This window comes from Montipora capricornis, chromosome 14 (assembly GCF_036669925.1).
Source record: "Montipora capricornis isolate CH-2021 chromosome 14, ASM3666992v2, whole genome shotgun sequence".
NCBI lineage: Eukaryota > Metazoa > Cnidaria > Anthozoa > Scleractinia > Acroporidae > Montipora > Montipora capricornis.
Window position 1 is genome coordinate 852,332 of NC_090896.1, and position 20,169 is coordinate 872,500.

General features: G+C 38.7%; 3 protein-coding genes across 8 annotated transcripts in view; 1 reads left to right on the forward strand and 2 right to left on the reverse strand.

The window, feature by feature from the left end:
- LOC138032462 (glutamate-rich protein 3-like) overlaps positions 1 to 1,920 on the reverse strand; it is a 23,440-nt gene extending 21,520 nt beyond the window's left edge. Inside the window, exons 1-3 of the mRNA XM_068880139.1 lie at positions 1,631 to 1,920; positions 1,006 to 1,099; positions 773 to 898 (exon numbers count right to left, since the gene is read on the reverse strand). Coding sequence (XP_068736240.1) covers positions 773 to 898; positions 1,006 to 1,099; positions 1,631 to 1,650 — 240 coding nt within the window. The 5' untranslated portion in view covers positions 1,651 to 1,920. The remainder of the gene's footprint in view (positions 1 to 772; positions 899 to 1,005; positions 1,100 to 1,630) is intronic.
- LOC138032464 (uncharacterized) overlaps positions 1 to 20,169 on the forward strand; it is a 27,811-nt gene that overhangs the window by 3,400 nt on the left and 4,242 nt on the right. Inside the window, exons 1-16 of one of the 4 annotated variants that reach the window (XM_068880141.1) lie at positions 9,223 to 9,363; positions 9,806 to 10,050; positions 10,405 to 10,490; positions 11,898 to 11,986; positions 12,638 to 12,749; positions 12,891 to 12,997; positions 13,126 to 13,206; positions 13,719 to 13,764; positions 15,015 to 15,135; positions 15,429 to 15,514; positions 15,945 to 16,036; positions 17,197 to 17,262; positions 17,560 to 17,613; positions 17,732 to 17,795; positions 18,723 to 18,823; positions 19,405 to 19,533. In XM_068880141.1, the coding sequence (XP_068736242.1) occupies positions 9,821 to 10,050; positions 10,405 to 10,490; positions 11,898 to 11,986; positions 12,638 to 12,749; positions 12,891 to 12,997; positions 13,126 to 13,206; positions 13,719 to 13,764; positions 15,015 to 15,135; positions 15,429 to 15,514; positions 15,945 to 16,036; positions 17,197 to 17,262; positions 17,560 to 17,613; positions 17,732 to 17,795; positions 18,723 to 18,823; positions 19,405 to 19,533 (1,464 nt within the window). In that variant the 5' untranslated portion in view covers positions 9,223 to 9,363; positions 9,806 to 9,820. Of the gene's footprint in view, positions 1 to 9,222; positions 9,386 to 9,805; positions 10,119 to 10,404; positions 10,491 to 11,897; positions 11,987 to 12,637; positions 12,750 to 12,890; positions 12,998 to 13,125; positions 13,207 to 13,718; positions 13,765 to 15,014; positions 15,136 to 15,428; positions 15,515 to 15,944; positions 16,037 to 17,196; positions 17,263 to 17,559; positions 17,614 to 17,731; positions 17,796 to 18,722; positions 18,824 to 19,404; positions 19,534 to 20,169 lie in introns of those variants that run through there. The other 3 variants (XM_068880140.1, XM_068880142.1, XM_068880143.1) reach the window with 3 other exon arrangements.
- LOC138032465 (large ribosomal subunit protein uL10-like) lies at positions 3,191 to 9,137 on the reverse strand. 3 transcript variants are annotated; one of them, XM_068880145.1, is made up of 7 exons: positions 9,075 to 9,137; positions 8,689 to 8,781; positions 7,704 to 7,879; positions 5,684 to 5,918; positions 4,455 to 4,563; positions 3,676 to 3,752; positions 3,191 to 3,556 (listed from the first exon to the last, which is right to left on the reverse strand). In XM_068880145.1, the coding sequence occupies exons 2-7, from the start codon at positions 8,740 to 8,742 to the stop codon at positions 3,251 to 3,253; spliced, it is 957 nt and encodes a 318-aa protein (XP_068736246.1). In that variant the 5' UTR covers positions 8,743 to 8,781; positions 9,075 to 9,137; the 3' UTR covers positions 3,191 to 3,250. The 3 variants fall into 3 exon arrangements, with proteins under 3 accessions (XP_068736246.1, XP_068736247.1, XP_068736248.1); XM_068880146.1 differs by having other exon boundaries at positions 8,862 to 9,099; XM_068880147.1 differs by lacking the exon at positions 9,075 to 9,137 and adding an exon at positions 8,916 to 9,074.

Here is a 20,169-nt window from a genome sequence, read left to right on the forward strand (position 1 = left end):
AAGGGAGGGGGGGGGGGAGGTTTAAAAATTATGACAGGAAACATTTAACAATTAACTAATTTTTAATTTCGTTTAATTAAAACCAATAATTTGGTACCTCTTAGGGGTGAAAAAAATTCATGCCACGCCCACATTAGGCCTCTTAGAGGTTCTTTTCAAAATTTCCGACGAGCAACCCTACCCCTCTAAGTACCATGAGAGATCTGTCCCTCACTGGTCTACATGATCTGATTGCCTTAAATCTTCCCATTTGTGTAACGTACCACACAAGGATGAGGGGAACACCTTAACATTTAACTTTGATTAATGGCAATGAAATACCAACTTTAAAATAAATTACTTTGCCTACAGTACAGTCTAAAACCTGCCAACTCTCACACCTACAGGTTGAATTTATTTCAATCCTATCCCTGGCCAATGAGGCTTGAGAAGCAATTTTTAGGCCCTGTTCGTACTGCTAATCATTGCGAGCTACTATATTACACCCTTTAAATAATTGTCAATTTCCCCAAATATAGTTAATATGCAAACTAAAACAAATAATTATTATGACACACATGAAAGCTGCATGTGTACTGAGTAAACATTATGATATCTGAAATATCTGATTTTTTAAGGGAACATTGTGCTGTTTAAGGGAACACATTCTTGGATTTGGGAATCAGACAATCTTGAAGCATCTTTGAAAATCTTGCAACGTTCATCCTCTCAGCCCAAGAACAAAACAAAAAAACAGGAGATGGAGTACTTATTAAGATCTCCTTTGTCATACCTCAATATCTAATGTCTTATGCACTATTGCAGTAGCTAAAAGATCTCGCACATGCTTCCTATGTTCCTTCTTTGCCATGTTAATCCTGTAAGTCTTTTCGTCAATAATTGTTCCATTTTTCTTTACCTATTTTGACAGAAAAAAATAGAGCACAGCATAAACAACAGATTTAAGTCTATTGAATATTCGTCCAACATCACATCAATAGGCAATTAACATTGTATAAAGCTCACCAATCCTGATTTCCTCAAATGTCTTTTCATGCGAGAAGTAGAAAAATATCCAGCCAAGTGCTTGTCCTGCAAGCTGTTGTATGAGGCTAAAGGACTACAGAAATGAAATTAGACATTACATAACCACAATACTGTATTTTTTACATTTCTAATAAACAGATGGTAATCCACTTAAACCTTAATCACCTGACTTTACAAAAGATTCAACTCAAATGCATCCCATCATACATGCACCTTCACTAACTTTCAAACATCATCATCTGAACTTATCAGTAATTATGATAAGTTCAGATTAAAAATTACAATATTATTATTATTGTAATTTTAATTGTGGTTGATCGACACTCAATTATCAAGCTAACATGAACGATTTATGAAATACTTTTTCTAGTTTAATTTCATTTTCAAGTATAAAATACCTTTCTGGAAAACCTTCGAACCCATTCGTAAAATAATAATTGAAATACTGGCTTCTTAATTTTGGTGGACAATAAAATGTCAGTCGAATGAAATTGACCCCAAAACTTGTAACTAATAACACGAATAGAACACGGAACGGAGAAATATACTTAAGAATTAAGTAATTGTGCAACGTTTCTTTGAGAAAATGTTATTTTTAAGTTACCCCGATTCTGCATGACTCATGTTGTCCTTCGGAAAGGAACCTCGGACGCGAGGTTATATCGATGCGATAAACTGTTTTGCTGACGGCGTCCTGCCCTTGCGCGCCGCTCTCTTTCACACTCGCTATAAAATCCAAGAGAATTTAACAATCGATGGAAATCATAGAGGAAGCCATAGAAACCGCAGTCATGTGCAAACTATCCCATTATGATAGGATCAGATTTTAGCAAGTGACAAATTGCTTGAAGCCATTTTCCCATATGTTGTTGTCAAGGGAAGGAGGGAAAGCACAGTTGTCGCTAACATACAAGTGACGTCAGACTACATTTTTTCGTACCCAGGAAATTACCCAGGAATATTTCTCGCCGAAGAGAAGGCCCTGGGATGAACTCAGCATTGCAGGGTACCCAACTTGGGAATGTCACTCAAACGACGATGTTTCTTTGCAATAAAATTGGCTTTAAAAAAAATTCCCAAAGAAAGCGTTTTCATCAGAAATCAATTAATTGCAGAAACACTTCTTTTTGGTTTAAAATCACAGAGTTATTTTTGTTTCATAGCGACTTGTTCTTTGGCAACTTGATTAGAAATATAAGACAAATAGCAGTTACAACCATTTGAAGCAATGCATTTTATAGACTTAACGTCTTGTATGTTTCAACATACATTTTCAAAAGTAACCCCTATTATTTTGGAAAACTTTTAAATGTAAATAAAAAGAGAGAGAGGTCTGGACCCTTGAACGAAGAATAAACAAGAAGTGACCTCAGTCATAGTTTGTAGCTACACTGGTTTGGAGGCAAAAGTAATTTGGAATCGTCAGTTCAGTCTTTGAACTGTAACTGACCTATTAACAGTGACAGCTTGTCTCTGGTAAGATCAGCATTTAAAGCTGGTTTCAGGTTTTTCATAAAAGTTTCTTAATTTTGCAGTGATAATCAGTTTTGCTTGAAGCGAGAATCTCAAAATGATCCCGCTTTATGTTATATGCAGTGGCTTTTATGTCATCAGCAATAGCTGATGTGCGTTCTTGTTTCGCAAGGGCTTTGAAGTGTTTTTCTTGATGTCTTTGCTTTGTTTTTCAGAAATGTAAATCATAACAATACCAGCAGCTAGCTTTGTAAATTTTTTTAAAATTTTTTGTTTGTTGAACACGTAGTTGCACTGAAAAGGAAAGCTCATTCCTGCTAGTCAGAATGACATGACCTTGAAGCGTGTAACTTGCAACTCTTTACCTTGGAACAGCTTGGGATTTTAGGACGCCAATTTTTTGCCCAAATATCGTCAAAAATAAGATCGAAGCTGCACGCGCAGGAAAATACCCGAGCTACGTTACATCCAAATAAGGAAATTTTTAAACTAAAAAAAAACCAGCTCGGAACCAGAGTTAAACGATTCCAAGTCATGAGCTTCTGTGCTAGTGGAATGAAGGGAAGAGCCCCCCTGGCATCCAAGAGAGTGAGTGATGTAACAGTTGTATATTGGGCCATCAAAATTTGGAACTTAACTTTTAGTTTGATTGATGGGACACTTCTTGGCTCAATTAAGACACACACAAGAATAACCATTTTCAAACTTTATTGATCCATTGTGAGGAGTGGTTGACAAAGGTTGTTTGGGTTTAGTCAAACAGACCAAAGCCCATATCTTCATCACTCTCTTCTTCCTCTTCTTCTTCTTTCTTCTCAGGCTCCTTGGTCTCCTCTTCAGCGGCAGCAGAAGCTGCTTCACTGGCGGCAGGGGCCACAGAGGCAAAAGCCTCTGGGTTTTCAAGGAATGCTTTAAGCTGCTCAACCTGGGGAAAGGTGATGTTGGTTTCCACAGCAACAGCAGCAACATTCTTAAAGCCATTGATGATGGAATGTGGTACAGAGGCTACTGTTGGGTAACCAATCTCCAAGGACACAGCTGAAATGTTCACAATACCCTACAACCAGAAACAATAATTTATTTAAGTAATGAAACATGTCATTCCTGGCACTCCAAAAGAATACTTCACTTGCTTAGAAATTACTTAATATTCACAATAATTATTTCTTCTAATACCTCAACAAAACGCATCAAGAGGTCCTCTGATGTGATGTCAAGCACATCAGGAGAAAAGCAAGCACCATTTTCATACACTGAAAATACAAAACATACAGGTACATCTTGTGTGAGACATTGTGGAAGAAAATCCTATTCCTGCATATTGCGAAAACAGTAGCAAAGGTCATGGACTGCAGCAGTCTAGAACCAAACTCTTTCAAAGAAGGTTAATATGTTCTACAGGGTTCTACACAACACCAGTACTATTGGTTTTTGGTGCTAATATAATTTGTAAGAAATTTGCTTAGAACCATCACCTATCTCCCTAAGTCTTCAATTTCAATACTACTGGGCCCGGTTGTTCAAAAGCAGATTAACGTTAATCCCAGATTAAAAATTAACCGAGGATTTTATTATTTTCTCTACTCTCAAATGCTGTTCAATGCTGATATTTGGCAAAATTTTACATTACAAGAAGTCAATCTTGAAAAACAAAAATAAGCAAAAGAAAATGACACCAAAAAGTTGAAAAACATGAAACAAAAGTTTACTCTAATCCTGGACTAAGTTAACCCATTGACTCCTCAGCGGCTCCCCATTGACGAGTAAAATCGTCTGGACGCTTCAGGCCGGTTTGGGTGTCAAAGGCTTAATTAATGAGTTTTTCAGTGAGTGATTAATCCGCTTTCGAACAACCGGGCACTGCCTGATGAATGCATGTAGCAAAATTACAGTATTTTCACTGACAAATTGTACCTTCTCTGATTTTGTTTTTCAAATAATATAATACACAGTACCTTGCTGGATAACAAGACCATATGAAAAGGGGGAAATCTTCAACATGTTTAGCAGAGTGGACTCTGATGCTCCAACTTTCTCATCTTTCTTGATCAAGTGGACATCATTCTTGTGGACAAATATAAAATTGGTTTTAAACAAGATACAATACATGTATTTTATATACATGTATGTTTCCACATTGCTGCATACACCCCACTTCCAAATCCACCTTTTATCTCCAAGATTGCTGCACCTTTACACATACATTCTCAATTACCAAAATTTTATGCTAGCCATTATGTAATTATTCATGAAATTCCACATTATAAAAACAAAACAAATGTGTGAAACTAAGACCAGAGTCTCCGGGGTCTTAGTTTTCGTACTACAAAAACTAGGACCCCTAAACAGTGTAAATTTAACTAAACAGAAAACCACTTGTGTCATACATGTAAAACTATTTAAGATTGACCATCTACCGCATCCATTTATTGTTTCTGTGACTTATGTAGCTTGTTTTGATACTGGAGGTAGAATAACAAAATTAATGTACACTAACATTAGTGGTTACAATTAAAGGGTTAACAGACTGAGATTCTAGTTATTTGAAAGACCCTATTGTCGTAATATCCATGTATTTCATGTCATCTGTTGACATTTCTATATTTGTATACTTCCCATGATGCATTCAAATAGCAATAAAACAAGAAGCATGCCATTTTACAGCCTAAAAAAAACTTGTTCATGGTGACCCCGATGTGACAAATTTCTTCTGATCCATTCACCATTCAGAAAACGTGAAAATAATACTCAACAATCCAGGATCAGTACTGGTGTTAGAAACAGAGACCGTACGCATGAATTTACCGAATTGGGACACATTTCACAGGTCTATTGTCAGTTCACTACATTTTGTAAGTTTTCCAGTGTTTCTTTCCTGTAATTTCTACTGTTTACAAGGGGTCTAAGTTTTCGTAGTACGAAAGCCCTGAGAGCCAGGGTCTTAGGTCTTAGATGTTAGTTTTCAAGGGTCCTAGTTTTCGCAAAACCCTCATTGAGGGGTTTCATCAAGACATTTGATTTCCAAGTTTTCATCACGTATTACAAAAATACAGCAATTTTTCTTATTTCTGTACTTTTTATAAAACTTAGCAGCACACTTTCACAAGCCTTGTAAAATGGGGAGGGGAGGGGAGGGGATGGGGGTAGTGAAGTCTATCCCAGCTACCAAAGATTCACTACTTACCAAGATTTCAATAGTTCCTTTGGTAATCTTGGTTGGAATGGCCAAAGCCTGGAAAAAAGATGTCTTTTCTGGTCCCAGGCCAGTGTTACCTTTTGGTACAAACACATCAATGGGTGCAATTGCTCCTGCTTTAGCAGGTGCTGCAACTCTGTTTGCCAGGATGAGGTCTCTCACTGTAGCAAGGTCTTCCTTGGTGAATACAAAGCCAACATTACCTTTGATGTGAGGTATCAGTCTGAAAGGAAACAACACCCGTACATATACATGTATGTAACAATTTATTTTATTAAACCAACAACAACAATGTGATGATACTGGACATCTATTCCTTCCTTCTTCCCACAGCCAAGAAAAAAAAGTGAAGGAAAGTTTCCACCTGCTTCTTATTTCCTTGGACAAGGCTTTTCCTGGGTTACCCAGCAAGTTTTACTTGCCGTTAACATCGTTTCACGCTTTTCTCTTTGGGCATAGCAACAGAAAATGGTGTCACGGTATTTTCGAATCTACAGAGCCACAAAAAATGTGATCATGTGATCAGAATGTTTTAACCACAGACTGAAATCAACGGTCCATGAAGTGGGCTGAAAAAAGCCCTTGTCCACAGCCACCTGAGAACATTAGTATGTGGTCTCTAGCCCAAGGCTTCAGGCTGAGGTCCATACTTAAGACAGAGGGCGTGATCCTTCCCCATATGGACCAACCAAGGCAAGCAAAATTTTGTTTGTTAAAGTTAGAAGTATGACCAAGCATCAACTCTACACAGACCAACAGAAGAATAATTTCCTTAATTCAAACCTCAAAGGCATGTTCAAAATTTTATTTAAGTGAAAAACACAACAGTTTAAGGAAGCAGTATATGTAAATACAGGGAAATTCCTCCTTTTGACTACATGTGTGTGCGTATGGCAGTCTGTCTGCGAATAACAGATCAAGAGCACGCGAAGAGACAAGACCAGTCAAGGTGATTTGGTGAAAGTCTTTAACGTTGAATGCCATTTCTCTGTCTTCCGCACGCTGTTGCCAATCGCTAGAATGTGTGCCATTTGCTCGCACCCCACTCTCTCAAGTACGAGTGTGTTCCAAATTTTGTCTTACCAGGTTACATCGAGTATGTTCCGCAGGCATCGCACATGCGAGGCATGAAGCCGTTTCTCCTGGTGCATGTAGGATGGCCACGCTTCACTGCCATAGAGTACGACGCTGAGCACACAGGCCTTGTATATGTTAACTTTCATGTTTTCGGTAAGTAAACTGTTGGACCAAGACCTGGTCCTGAGTCTGTTGAAAGTTGTGGCTGCCTTTCCAATCCAGCAGCTGACTTGTCAAGACGAGGATTGGAGGTGATATTCCCCCCAAGGTAGCAGAATGAATCCACCTGATCTAGCATGTTGCAATTGACTAAGATTTGTTCCACCGAGTCTGCTCAGTCCTGGTGCTTTGTAACTGTCTTTTTGGAGCTTTTCACCAGAGAAAAGTGATCACAGGAGTCTGCAAATGCATCCATCAGCACCTGACAGTCAGCAGCACCGTTTGACACAAAAGCTGCGTCATCTGTGAAGAGAACCTCACAGACTAGGAACTTTCTGGGTTCGGTCTTTGAACAAAAGTGGGCCAGATCGAGTGCGCAGCTGACCCCATCTTGATCATAGAGTAGCTTGCATTGCAAGTAAAGTAGTGTATTGTATATAGTGCAGTGTAGTGTTCGTAGTTTAGTATCTGTTTTGAAAAAAAGTATTTTTAAAAAAATGGTAATAAAATAAATAAATAAATCTTGATCGTTTATGTTGTTGAATGCATGATGTAGGACGGCACAAAAAAAGATGCTGAAGAGCGTTGGAACAAGGAAGCAACCCTTCTTCATGCTGCCATTTATCTTAAAGTTTCCTGATAAAGAGCCTTCGAAAATAACCGATGCTTTTAACTACATGTACGTAAATTATAGTAGCCTTTGCCATCCTGAGAGTTATGACTTATACATGCATGCTTAAGAGACAGGGGAAAAGTGTCAATTTACTACTACCTTTCCAAGGCAGGGTTGTTATTCAAATGTCCCCGCATGGCCTTTCTGATCATGGTGTTTTTACCCATCAGAACTTCAGCTCGCCCTCGTAGGGACTGACGAATCTGCTGCATCTGCCTGGAACCAACATTGTCAACACCAACAACAAACAACTTTGGATACTCATCCATGTATTGCTGATGAAAAAAAAAATTGCAACATGTAGTTTGTTTCAGCAGATGACAACACAGACGCAACATCTCTCACCCATACAACCTGCTCTATTAAAACCTCAAAAAAAAAGTACAACTGAACTCAGAAACATCTTTGGACACTCATCTATGCATCACAAAAAAAAGAGAAGTGAAATTGTCTTCTGATGAATGGCAAAGCCATATCACCATGTACCAAATTACACTCCCACCCCTCAACCCCCACAAACCAAAATAAATTACAGGATTGTACTCCAATATTTATCCTTTTAGACATCGATCACTTAAGCCATGTTCACATTAGGCCTTGATCGATACGGCGCCATTTTGTCTCACACTGCGAGGTTACCCTCCTATTTAATTTGAATTTTTGCAGATGTGAACAAAACCATAATTGAATAAAATTGAATGGAGTATGAAAGCCTGAATTATACTTCAGGTGATCATAATCAACGTTGCAGTCTCTGTCACAAATGTTGTAACACAGACAGCAATTTTCCCCCTCTCCCCCTTCAATATTGATGTTTATGGGTTCAAGTGCAAAAACCAACCGGTAAATGCAACATTGAAGGGAGGGAGGAGGAGTAGGGGTACGTTATTAATAGCTTTGATGCACTCCACTTGATGTTCTAGCAAATTGTTACAACTATTTATGACCGAGGTTGTGAGTGTGAAAACGGCTTTAGATTTGAAACCTTTAAGATTCCAGTGAGGTGTTAATAAATTGACCAACTACATTGTACACAACAACACCAACACACAGCACCAGTTAAGCAATAAGACTTCAAACTTACAATAATCCTCATGAAGTAATTGGCCTTCCATGTTGCTTTGTCTTCCCTGACCATTTTGATTGGTGAAGGATTGCGCACAAAAGCGTTTAAAGACTAGAAAATAAATTTAAAATTTCATATATCTTGATTGAAAAACACTCAACGGTACAGACCATCATGGGATAGTTTCATACCCTACGATAAAAATTGGCTAGGAAAATCAAGTATTAGGGACAATATGCTAGCACCACAAATCGATGGATCGTGTAGATTTCTGGTAATATTAATCCGACAACATTGCATATTAGGGTTTAAGGAAGTAAAATAGTTATTGCAGTGCCAATTTTGGAGGGAAGATCAGCATTTTAAGGCGAGAATTCAACGACCAGTTGGACTATAACACTCACTGCTAAAGAAACTTGAAAGGAAAGGGCGATAACACGTGTTCAAGCGATAAACCATAATTTTCTCTACCCAGAATGCATACGCACAAATCTTCGGAAATTCTTCGGAACATGTTAAATTTTCGACTCCAAATACGACCGATCACAAAGTTATTCACCGGGTAATAAATAAAAATGCCCAATTATTTCCACGACTTTCTTCTGAAGGAGAGCGATGACCATTTGTTATTTTAAGTAGCGATTTTCAGAATTCTTGGTAATTGCGTTGCTTGCACTTTTGGCTGTAATTACAGTGAGTATTTTAGAGTATGAAGGTACGGTTTTCGTTTATCCGACTACAAGTTGTGTGTGATCGCTACGTGCACGGAAAAATAAGTTATAGTTAAGCTATAGTTCTCATTTTTCAAAGCATACATACATACATACATACATCATTTATATGAAAAGGTCAAAAGTAAATGGCAGCAATAGGCTGATCTGGACCTTTACATAATTGATTAATAAATAAAAGCAAATTAGTGTATTCATTACTATTATCTGATAATTACTACCTAAATATTATAAATAAATAAAAAGTATCAAAAAACAGTATCATTACAAAAATTGACAAAAAGCCAAATTAAGGGGTAGAAGTGGGTGCTTCATTTACTGGACTTTCAGTTGTAAGCCATATCAGCTCTTACAAGTTATGTAACATTAATTTTAGAACTTTGATTTTTATTTTACTTTCCCAGATAAATCTATCAGAGATGTTTCATATACCAAGAGCCTTTCACCTGATGCAACCAAAGCATTTACAGAGTGTTACTAGGATGATCTCACATGCCCTTGGGCCTGGCCCTCCTGGTCTCAAGAGGTACCCAGAGGGGCTTATTCAAATAAATCCTGAAGTCGCAGAGGCACTTGTGAGACGAAAACCGGTCATTGCACTAGAGTCAACTGTCATTGCCCATGGAATGCCATACCCTGAGAATCTTAGGTATTCAGGCAATGTTAATGCAAAGTTGAATGGAATCTTCCTCTGGTTTTTGGAATGTGAATGGCTGGGTGGGTTTTCAGAATGATTGATTGATTATCATGATTGAAAGAAAGAATGACTGCCTGATTAACTTACTGACGACCTTATTAAAAGAATCGACTGACAGAATTTAACCCTATGACTTTTGAGTTCTGTTGCTCACCTCATTGAAACATCTCAATGGTTCTTTATTTTTAATTGTTGATTGAATGATATGAGTGAATGTTTTGACCAATGGCTTAAAATTAAACTTTGTGGCCTTATGATGATTATCGACATCTGTTTGAATATCTTGAATAATAATTTTTTTGGCAGAGTTGCTAAAGATGTAGAGAGGATTGTAAGAGAAAATGGAGCCACGCCAGCCACAGTGGCAGTTATTGCTGGAAAAATCCATGTAGGTATGTATTGTACCCTACAACAGTTAATTTAATTTAATGCTGTTATCAAGGACGTAGCTAGGGGGGTCCTGGGGTGCCAAATTGACCCCTCCCCCCCCTTTTTAAGCCTTTTTTTACAGAAACAACCTACAATATTCAGGTTGCAAAAACGAGAGTACCCTCTGTTTGACACCTGGCTACACCCATGGTTATTTTGCAGTAGTAAATGTCTACTTTCTGCTTGAAAGAGGTTTCATACACACATACATACTTAAGGACGGTGCCTACTTATTAAAGATATTTTTGCCCCGCTGTGTGATTATGCAGGAAATGTAGATCCTAACAAGTGTTATTGAAATCCAAAAAGAAAATTGGGGGTAACCACGCATTAATTTAAAGAGAATTCATGAATAATATATGTAAAAAGGGTTAAAATACAAAGCAATGTATGGCGTTCTTTCTCAAATTGAAGCTTAAGTATCTCACAAAAATGCATGGTTACCCCCAATTTTCTTTTTGGATACCAAGAGTACTTACTAAGATTTACTTTCTCCGGATAGTTTTAAACTGCGCAAAAATATCCCTGTACTAGTAAGCATCGGCGATAGGAAATCTGAGTATCTGGAGATGCGCAGAACGTATGCGCAATAACAATAGTAGGCACCGTCCTTAATTGACTGCTCCCCACAGGGGCTTTTCAGGACCAATAAACCCCAATGAAACGATGGAACAGAACAAAAACAACAACTGTTAAGAATCCCTGGCCGGAGGCACTAAACCAGTTGAGCCAGGGACTACCAAGATCAAATTCAAAGAGTGATCAGAGTGGGTCTAGAACCCAGGATCTTTGGATGTCAAGGCAAGCGCCCCAACCACTGGGCCACACTGCCTCTTACATCCTTGGGGGTATGGTTTTTTGTCTTTTTTTTTCTGAAACAGGGTATTGATTTTGACCATTTTGGTCTGAAATCAGGTATGGTTTGTGCCCTCAAGTCTTGAATTGGATACGTTTTTTAGCAGAAGCTACTTATTCATCATTAAGGCATTAAGACCATCAAGAAAAGCCTTTCTCACACTATTTCCAACTGTGTAATGGCTGAAATTGGTCTGAAATAGGGTATCAAATATTTGAATAAGGGGGGTAGTTTCTAAAGAAACTGTGGTGCTGTGTCAGTGGGGAAGTATTATTAATACAAAAATTTGGTTTTATCAACTGAGTTGATAATGTAAATTGACCACCGCACAGGGATTCTAAAAACACACGTTTAGAGCATTAGCCCTTCATCACAGTGAATAGATTTGATTTGCTCTGATGAAGGTCTAACCACACCCTCTTCTCCCCCCCCCCCCTCCTCCTGGGTGGTAACCTACATAGCATGCAAAATTATGTTCAAAATGAAAGAGTCACTCTTTACTCTTTGCTTATAGGCTTGTCTGAAGAAAACTTGGAAAAACTTGCTTGTGGTAAAAATGCTATCAAGACTTCCCGAAGAGATTTGCCTTATGTGATCAGTAGGGTAAATAAATGCAAATTGTGCTACTGTGCTTTGACATTTGAAGCCCTTACCTCTTCTCCCAAATAGAGAATTCCTTGCACAAAAGTAAGAAAAAAAAAACAGCATTAATTTAAGCAGAATTTGAGACTGCATTCAACTCCTTCACACTGCAATCAATACACCATCTCCTAGTTGTTCAAACGTTGGATAACTTTATCCAGTGAAAAAGGCAATATCCAACTTTTTCATTCTGAGAAATCATGTCACTATTTGCTCTCGCCCATAACCGGAATTTGCACACTCTAAGCACATCCAAGTGAAAGTGTGTATGAAAGCCTCAGCCCATGTTTAAAGTGGAGGTACTGACTTATTTACTGAATATTAATTAAAAGGTACTTTGTGTTATGTAGCCTTTGAGAAACTGAGGCCTTCTCATGATAGAGTAGGCGAGCACCCCTATATTTCTATTATAGTCTGGCTTTTGATCTTGAGAACTCCTTTGAGCAAAGGCGATTACTGTACTCAGCATAAACTGGTGCTAGTACCCAGGTCCTGGTTGCTAATAAAACCCTTGTTAACCAACTGGAGACAGATGTTGATCCTTCAATTGATGTAATCCTGGCTTGATAAATTGCCAGATTTTGATTATTATATTTTTTTATTAATTTTCAGAGTCTAAGTGGAGCAACAACAGTGTCTAGCACAATGATCGCTGCTCATGCCACAGGGATACCAGTTTTTATAACTGGTGGTATAGGTGGTGTCCACAGGGATGCCTCATCAAGTGAGTTGTTTTTTATAAGTTGTCAACATTTTCAAAAATCATTGTCATTTTTAATCACATCTTATGTAGCTTGACTCCGGTTTAACAAACAGTTTACCAGAGATTAAAAGGAAATTTTCTTGTGTTTCATTGAACTTCCAGCATTTGATATTAGTGCAGATCTTACAGAGCTTGGAAGAACACCAGTAGCAGTAGTGTGTGCAGGAGTAAAATCTATCTTGGACATACAATTAACCCTGGAGTATTTAGTAAGTAAATACTCATACTACATAAAGACTATATCAATTGAAAATAAATTACTGCTACTGCCAGTTCATAAGTTTAGAACAACAATATAACATAGTTACTGTCACTTGGTGAATTTATTGCTTTCTAGGAAACTCAAGGCGTTTTGGTTGCTACTTATGGAGAAAAACTGGATTTTCCTGCATTTTTCACACCAGAAAGTGGATTTCAGGTTTATAATATTCAGTAATGTTTCCCCCATCATCTTCGCTTATGAATGCCAGCAAGGCCACCACTGTCTTTTGTACTGATTCAGACCTCACCGCTTTTATCATGTAAATACCGGTATTCTATTAAATTAATGCCGAATAGTCTGCACATGCATGAGAAAAGTATATACTGGCAGAGGTTTGTTTTTAAAAAGTAAAATGAAAGCCTTAATCCCATGCACACAACAAGTAACTCAACCATACTTTAAAATAGTCAGTTATATATATTTTTTTAATATTTACTATTAGCTTTTAATAGCATTCTCAAGTCTTGTTCTTCCAATCAACATCTACATGTATACTAAAAGATTATGCCACATTCTGCTAGCCTTAATTTTCAGAGCTCTTTGCATGTCTATGTAGAAAAGATACAATTATGTAAAACAGCTTTAATGAAGACTCAGAGGAACTCACTTTACTTGGAAAAGTAATTATTTTTAATGGCATTGATTTTTTGTGTTATGACTATTTCTAGTCCGCCTACAATGTACAGTCCCCTGTTGAGGCAGCCAAGTTGATAGGCAAGTTTCCGACTATTTTCATTGTCAGATCAACTTTCGATGACTACTCTGTAATGAGCAAGTGTATTTTGCTTTACTGGTTCTGTGCAATAAGTTCTATTAATTTGTTTGTTGTGGGTGAGTTGGCAATATTCAACAAAACCTGCAATCTGATTGGTTGTGGGAGAGGGTGGAATGTTCTCCTCTGGCCCACTAAAAGTGGGCGGTATCATTGCATGATGAGTCATCAATTACATCACATGCTACATTGCAATAAATAATTTTTTTCTTTATTATTAATTTTTGTCTTTAAAATGTCTGGATGAGGCCTCTTTCTTTCATTTGGTTTACTCCTGTTTTCTATGCTTTCGGCTCACTAAAAATGTTTTAGGGATCTTGCTGCTATCACAGTGCAATTTGTTAGGTTTTTGAAAAGAATAAAAGTTATATTTACCAGCCTAGGTCTGTCTGTATTGGGAAAAATTGTATCCAAGACCTTGTGCACACTTTTTCCCAATAAGGGTCAACCCCCATCACTGGTGTATAACATGTGTGTCTGAAGGAATGCAGGTCATTTCTAGCCCATGGTCGATCCACCCCAACAGTATTCTGACAACCCTTAGTCAACCAACCCTAACCCTAATTTTTCATCACTGAAATCAGTGCTTATACCTATTCATTGAAATGAGTGCTTAGACACTTAAATATGTGGGGCGAAATGACTGGTTAACGTCTGAAGCGGTGCTGATGTTTGGAACTGATTTCAAGGATCTGATGTGAAGTCCAGTCCAATTTACAGGATTTGTAGGGACATCTCATGATAACAATGTGACTTTTTGTGCATCCGCCAATTTGATCTTTGGTGATGTAGATAACAATGTTTCTACAGCATGCTGGTAGTTTTCATCAGGCCATGAAGAAGACCGTTGGTAATGCGTCACCTTTAAAGCACTCACCACTTATTTATTGTGCACCTCTCTTGTCATTAAGTACATCTTTTACTCGCTTCAATATTTGGATTTGGGGAACAGGTTGTTTCTTTGTTTTCTTGACCTCTGGGAATTTCAATCAAATTTGGTATACAGATTGAATTTGACCCAGTTGTACTACCCTAATATTAATATTACTTGCCTTAGGTTCAACATACAATAATATGCATGTATTTATAGTAACCAAGTTCTGGCTATTTGATTTGGTGAAATTAATTAATCAATTAATTATTTGATCTGAGCTGCTAGAGTGAGTGTAACTAGCATACGATAACATTTTAGATGCCAATTTATCTCTTGGATCAAGCAGTGGAATTGTCTTGGCTGTGCCGATACCTAAGGAACAATCTGCCGATGGGCGAGAAATTGAAAAAGCGATTCAGTGTGCTCTTCAAGAAGCAAGGTAACTAATAGCAATTAGTATCACCCAACTGGTGGACTGATGCAAATCCTGCATTTTAATAGGCTACGCTACTATAGGACTATTAGTAATAGTACTCGAGCAGCGAAAAGCGTGACGTTTTCTTTCGTTTTATTCCCAAATAAATATTTCTTCAACTTGCATTTGCTAACTTTATTATTGGCTTTTCTGTCCGACTAGTTGGGTGAGTCTGCCTTGTGTTCCTTGATGGCAGGAAAGAGGGCGTTGGTGGCAACTAAAATGCACATGTATTTCATGGTCTTTTTTTTTTTCAGAGATCAGGGTATTCAAGGGAAAGAAGTAACTCCTTTTGTGCTTCAAAAAGTTAATGAGATCACTAAAGGACAATCGTTATATGCAAGTATCCTTGCAAAGAAATGGAGAAAACTTGGATTCAGGGTCCCTCATGACAACCGTTTATTACCCACTAGCAGGCGCTCCACTGAAACCCACCAACGCACACAAGCTAACGTGGCAATACGAATTGACCTTCATAGCAACCACCCACTATAAATGCTCGCGAAATGGTGCGGCAATAAAAAAGCGCATATCCGTACTGTGGTTCGGAAGTCCACTTTCAAATCCAACACAGAGACAGTTACTGCGCATGCTATCCAACTAGGCTCCTTGTCTTACTTCCTTGACTACAAGCTGCGGCTCGATTAGTTATCCTCAGGGGACCACTTGTTGCAATATGAGAAACAAAGCGCGGCCGCTTGCACTTGATTCTTGTGCGATTTATGCTTAGCTAAAAACGATTTTTACAAAAAGTTAAACCTTAGCTTTCTTAGATATAGCACTCATAAAAAACAACGCTCGGATAGGAAGTTCAATAGCAGTTGAATTATGCAGAATACGAAAACTCAAAGAAACTAATGCTGTGGTGAGTTTAAAATTTGCACTGGTACAACTGCGCAAATTGCAGTGAAAACCGAGTTGTTTTAAGGAGACTTAAGTGTGTTTAAACCTATAGATGGTTTTCAGTCACGTGACTTGGCGGCCAGGCCCGAGTTGCTCGAAGCGTGGTTAGCGCTAACCAGCGTTAAATACCATGGACACCTATAGGTTTTGATACCTCTTAACCAACGGTTAGCGCTAACAATGCTTCGAGCAACCGGGCCCAGGTTGGTGTACAAAACAATACAAAATGTATGCATGGAATCTGCATAAAAATAGAGTTTGGTTCCCAAAGGAGAGAACGTCTATTGTTCTTGTACACCAACATGGCCACTGTGACGTCACGTGAAAACGATCTATAGGTTGATGCGGTTTAGCGCTAGAAACAACTCAGGTCAGACCGGCTCAGCCTCTAGAGTGGAGTCGTATACTCATCTCGTACCCAGATATCCCTCGGTCGTACTATAAACCTGCAGGGAGGTCTGGGTAAGAGATTCGTCGTGCACAAGCGATTTCCCGAGCAACATGATCGTGCGTTCAATGGGTATGGGCAATCCGAAGTTTTCTTCCGATTGCATTTGAGGTTTCCCATCTAAAAACAGAAAGAAAATCACATTATTGGGATCAGAGTCGCGCAAGCCGATGAATCAACCAATCCCAAGATTTGTTCTCTGTGATTCAAATTCCATTGTCAATTGATCGTGCATTAGTACGAGATTGGTAAATTCCTTACAACTCTAATTATCGACTTTTAGTGAATCGAAGCATTCTTCTCATCTGATTATGATTCCGAATGCGACTTAAGCAAAAGCAACGTACGCAAACCCAGTTATGTCTTGATGGCTAGAGCCTTGCCTTAGGACAAAAGAGCATTGACAGCAAGTAAATGCGCCTTCGCATGTTCATTGGCTTATGTCGGTGTCTCTTGTGAAAACCAGACTTAATTAATGCCAAGCAGTCCCCGCAGCCCGTAGTGTTGCTAATGACACTCAGTGCTTAGGCCACCATAATTTTTGTCTGCCTTACCCTATGCGATCCAAGCCTTGCCCCCTACATCCTTCAACGGCAGGCCTGTGTCTTTGTTTTGTGTCCCCACTTCTTAGACCTCATTAATTGTTCGCTCATTGATTCAGTTTTTATTGACAGAGTGGCGAAAGAAAACTCCCAGGAACACCAGATTCACCCACAGAATGGAGAAGATTACAGAGACCGGCAAGTGAATATTGAAAATCTGTGTTGTAAAACAATGATTACTTGAACATGTAACATTTGATGATGGTTTCGTGCGGTGACGGTGCACAGTGTAATTTTAGGTAATATTGAGAGAACTTTGTTGCTCAGATATCGCACACCGTTACAGAACTTTTCTACAAAAACATGCGCTTTTGGCCTTGGTCAGTAAAGGAAGCTTTTGAAGTCAATTAGACATTAGTTAGTACTGAATTTGTAGTTTGCCAATCGACAGCAATTTATAAATTGAAAAACTAGTTTATTTGACTGATTCCCTAGGTCGTGATTGGAGGATCCAATGTCGATTTTATCGCCACGGCGGAGACCATTATTGTAAGTTGACTCCGTTAACTCCTATTTCCTCGTTACTGAATTCCAGTGGCTTTTTCTTGAACTTTTCTTTGTTTTCGCCCCTATTTTTTCTTGTTGATATGTTATTTTATGTATGTAGCCTGAGGCATCCAACCCTGGCCAAGTGAGAATGAGTTTTGGAGGCGTGGGGAGAAACCTTGCAGGTATTGTACTTCACCTTTGTTTCGTTTTAAAAGAAAAATGGCGTGGAATCATCTTGATTGCTTGATATCGGGTGTAGGAAATCTGACTGATCCCTAATTGTTTGGGTTGTAGCTCTTTTGTAGGTATTAAAAACAAATAATTGCATGAAACACTGGGAATTGTTACTTGAAGGTAAGTTACGAAACGTGAACCATTAAAGAGATCAAATGTTACGAGTAAAAATGCCTCTGAAAATGCCAAAGAGGTCATCTGGAATTGCACTGATGATGACAGATGATGTACGAAGCGTCGATAAGAAGAGGCCACTTAGTGGCTGTATGGGAATAGTTCAATGGGAGAAACGCTTATTTGTATCGCATTTCCTCACGAGATGCGTACGCTCACATTTGTTTTCCCGCTGCTTAGTGTGTAAGCAGCAAAGACAAGAATCGCGTAACATTTGTAACATTTAACTGACTAGACTTCGTAACTTCTTTTTGCTATGAGTCAATCGGGTTTTTTTCGGTGGAAGGAGGTCGTCTCGCGGTCGGAACGTTAGGCACACTCTTGCCATCACCTCTGTCCTTTGGTGGCCTAGCGATGAAAAAAGGACTGCCTGTCGTTGAACGAAGATAAGACAGAAAATTAACTGTTTCAGCAGTACACAACAAGAAATAAGTGTATTAGCTTCAGGATTATAAAAAATGTGTGTTGAAATTCTCTCCGCATCTGTAAGCTAGGACCTTTAAAATACTTCCTCCCAAATACTTAAATGTGCCAACACCGGTTGGCAATCAAAGCCTGCAATGGCGAAGAGTCACTTTAATGCAAGACAGACTGTCGCACGCTCTTGAAGGATCTAAGGAATTCATGTGCATTGCCTAAGTAACAGAAAGCTAAGAACGTGGATGCGTTTGATACAAGCTACTTCCCGTCTCTACCAACAGAATGTCTTGCTCGTCTTGGATTGAAGCCTGTGTTTGTATCAGCAATAGGAACTGATCCACTTGGAGTCATGTTGCTTAAATACTTCGAAGAACTCAAAATGGTAAAGCAAAAGTACCTGAGTTTTTTTATGAGTTAACACTGTTCATTGACAAAGACCATAATAATAGGCCTAGATGCAGTGAACGGCCCACCGTCCCCCGTCCCTCGGAAATCGCGTTTGTCCGTAACACTGGCCCCACCTACCCCACTGATCATGCAATAATTTTCCTATACCTTAAGACGACTAGACATTAATGTGAATGATGTTGAATATAATATTACTTTTTACACAAAAAAACAAAATAGGAAAAGCCGGACATGATTCAACAGGTCAAGCGCATAATTTGACGCTTTCCTCTTGACACCATGGGCCGTCCTTAGTCATCTGTGCGCACACGTTGCTTTAGCCTAACAATTTTAAATTTCATGCTTCGTATTATTGTGTTTCGAACAAACAAAGGATTTCCCTTCGAAGGGTGTCTGAAAGATTCAAATAGTGGTTTTTTTTTTACTTTGGCTTTTACTTCAGATTGGCTTAGAAGATGGCACACATCTTTTCCAGCTTATCACGAAACATATAGCCCACTCATATTGGGTCTGGTTTCACTAAATGATCAATTTTGTTATTTCCATTGCCCCCAGGTCACACGCGGTATATATACTTCCAAGGTGAATCAAACTGCTACCTATTCGGCTATATTGAGTCAAAATGGCGACTATCACGTAGCTGTTGGTGACATGGATATCCATAAAGTGATTACTCCTGACAATGTAAGACACAGGTACCTACAAAAAGCACCCATCTTTTTCAGTCTTAGACCAAGCTCGTGAGCCATGAATGTTTATCATGTTAGTTCGTCATTGTGATTTGCCGAAATAGGGCGTTGAAGTCTACTGATCAATCAATAGTTGTACTCTTCGCTGATAGATTTAAAGAACAGCAGGGACCTTAAGCAAGGGCAAGGACGACGGTTACGAGAACGTTGTCTAAAAATATTATTTCCCGTTACTGTAATAATTTTGCGACTACTCCAAGTCGCTCGGATTGGACAGTGTGAGTCCACATTCCAAGATTAAAATTGGCGAGAATGGTGTGGTTAGAGAGAAAATTGACAATTCACCGTCAGGTGTTCTCGTGCTCCACATGTCCCGAAATGTGATCATTTCACGTCGTTGTCAAGACGAGAACGGCAACGAAATGTATCAAAAGGTAAAAAGCACGCGCAGGACGTGCAGAACTATTGTTTTTGATATTTAAACCTATTGTTATGTGGCATTCTCGTAGCCGTTGTCGTCATTGTCCTCGTCCCTGCTTAAGGTCGCCACTATTCTGATGATGACAACGATAATGACCCAGATGATGAAACCTATGAAGATGATGACCATTATCATCATTAGCCATTCTCA

What these genes read in the sequence shown, in the direction of transcription:
- LOC138032465 (XM_068880145.1), bottom strand. Translation starts at nt 8,742, where the DNA reads ATGGTCAGGGAAGACAAAGCAACATGGAAGGCCAATTACTTCATGAGG. An exon ending in ATTACTTCATGAGGATTATT is followed by an intron (nt 7,880 to 8,688) that starts GTAAGTTTGAAG and finishes TTTTTTCATCAG; the next exon opens with CAATACATGGATGAGTATCC. An exon ending in AACAACCCTGCCTTGGAAAG is followed by an intron (nt 5,919 to 7,703) that starts GTAGTAGTAAAT and finishes GTTTCCTTTCAG; the next exon opens with ACTGATACCTCACATCAAAG.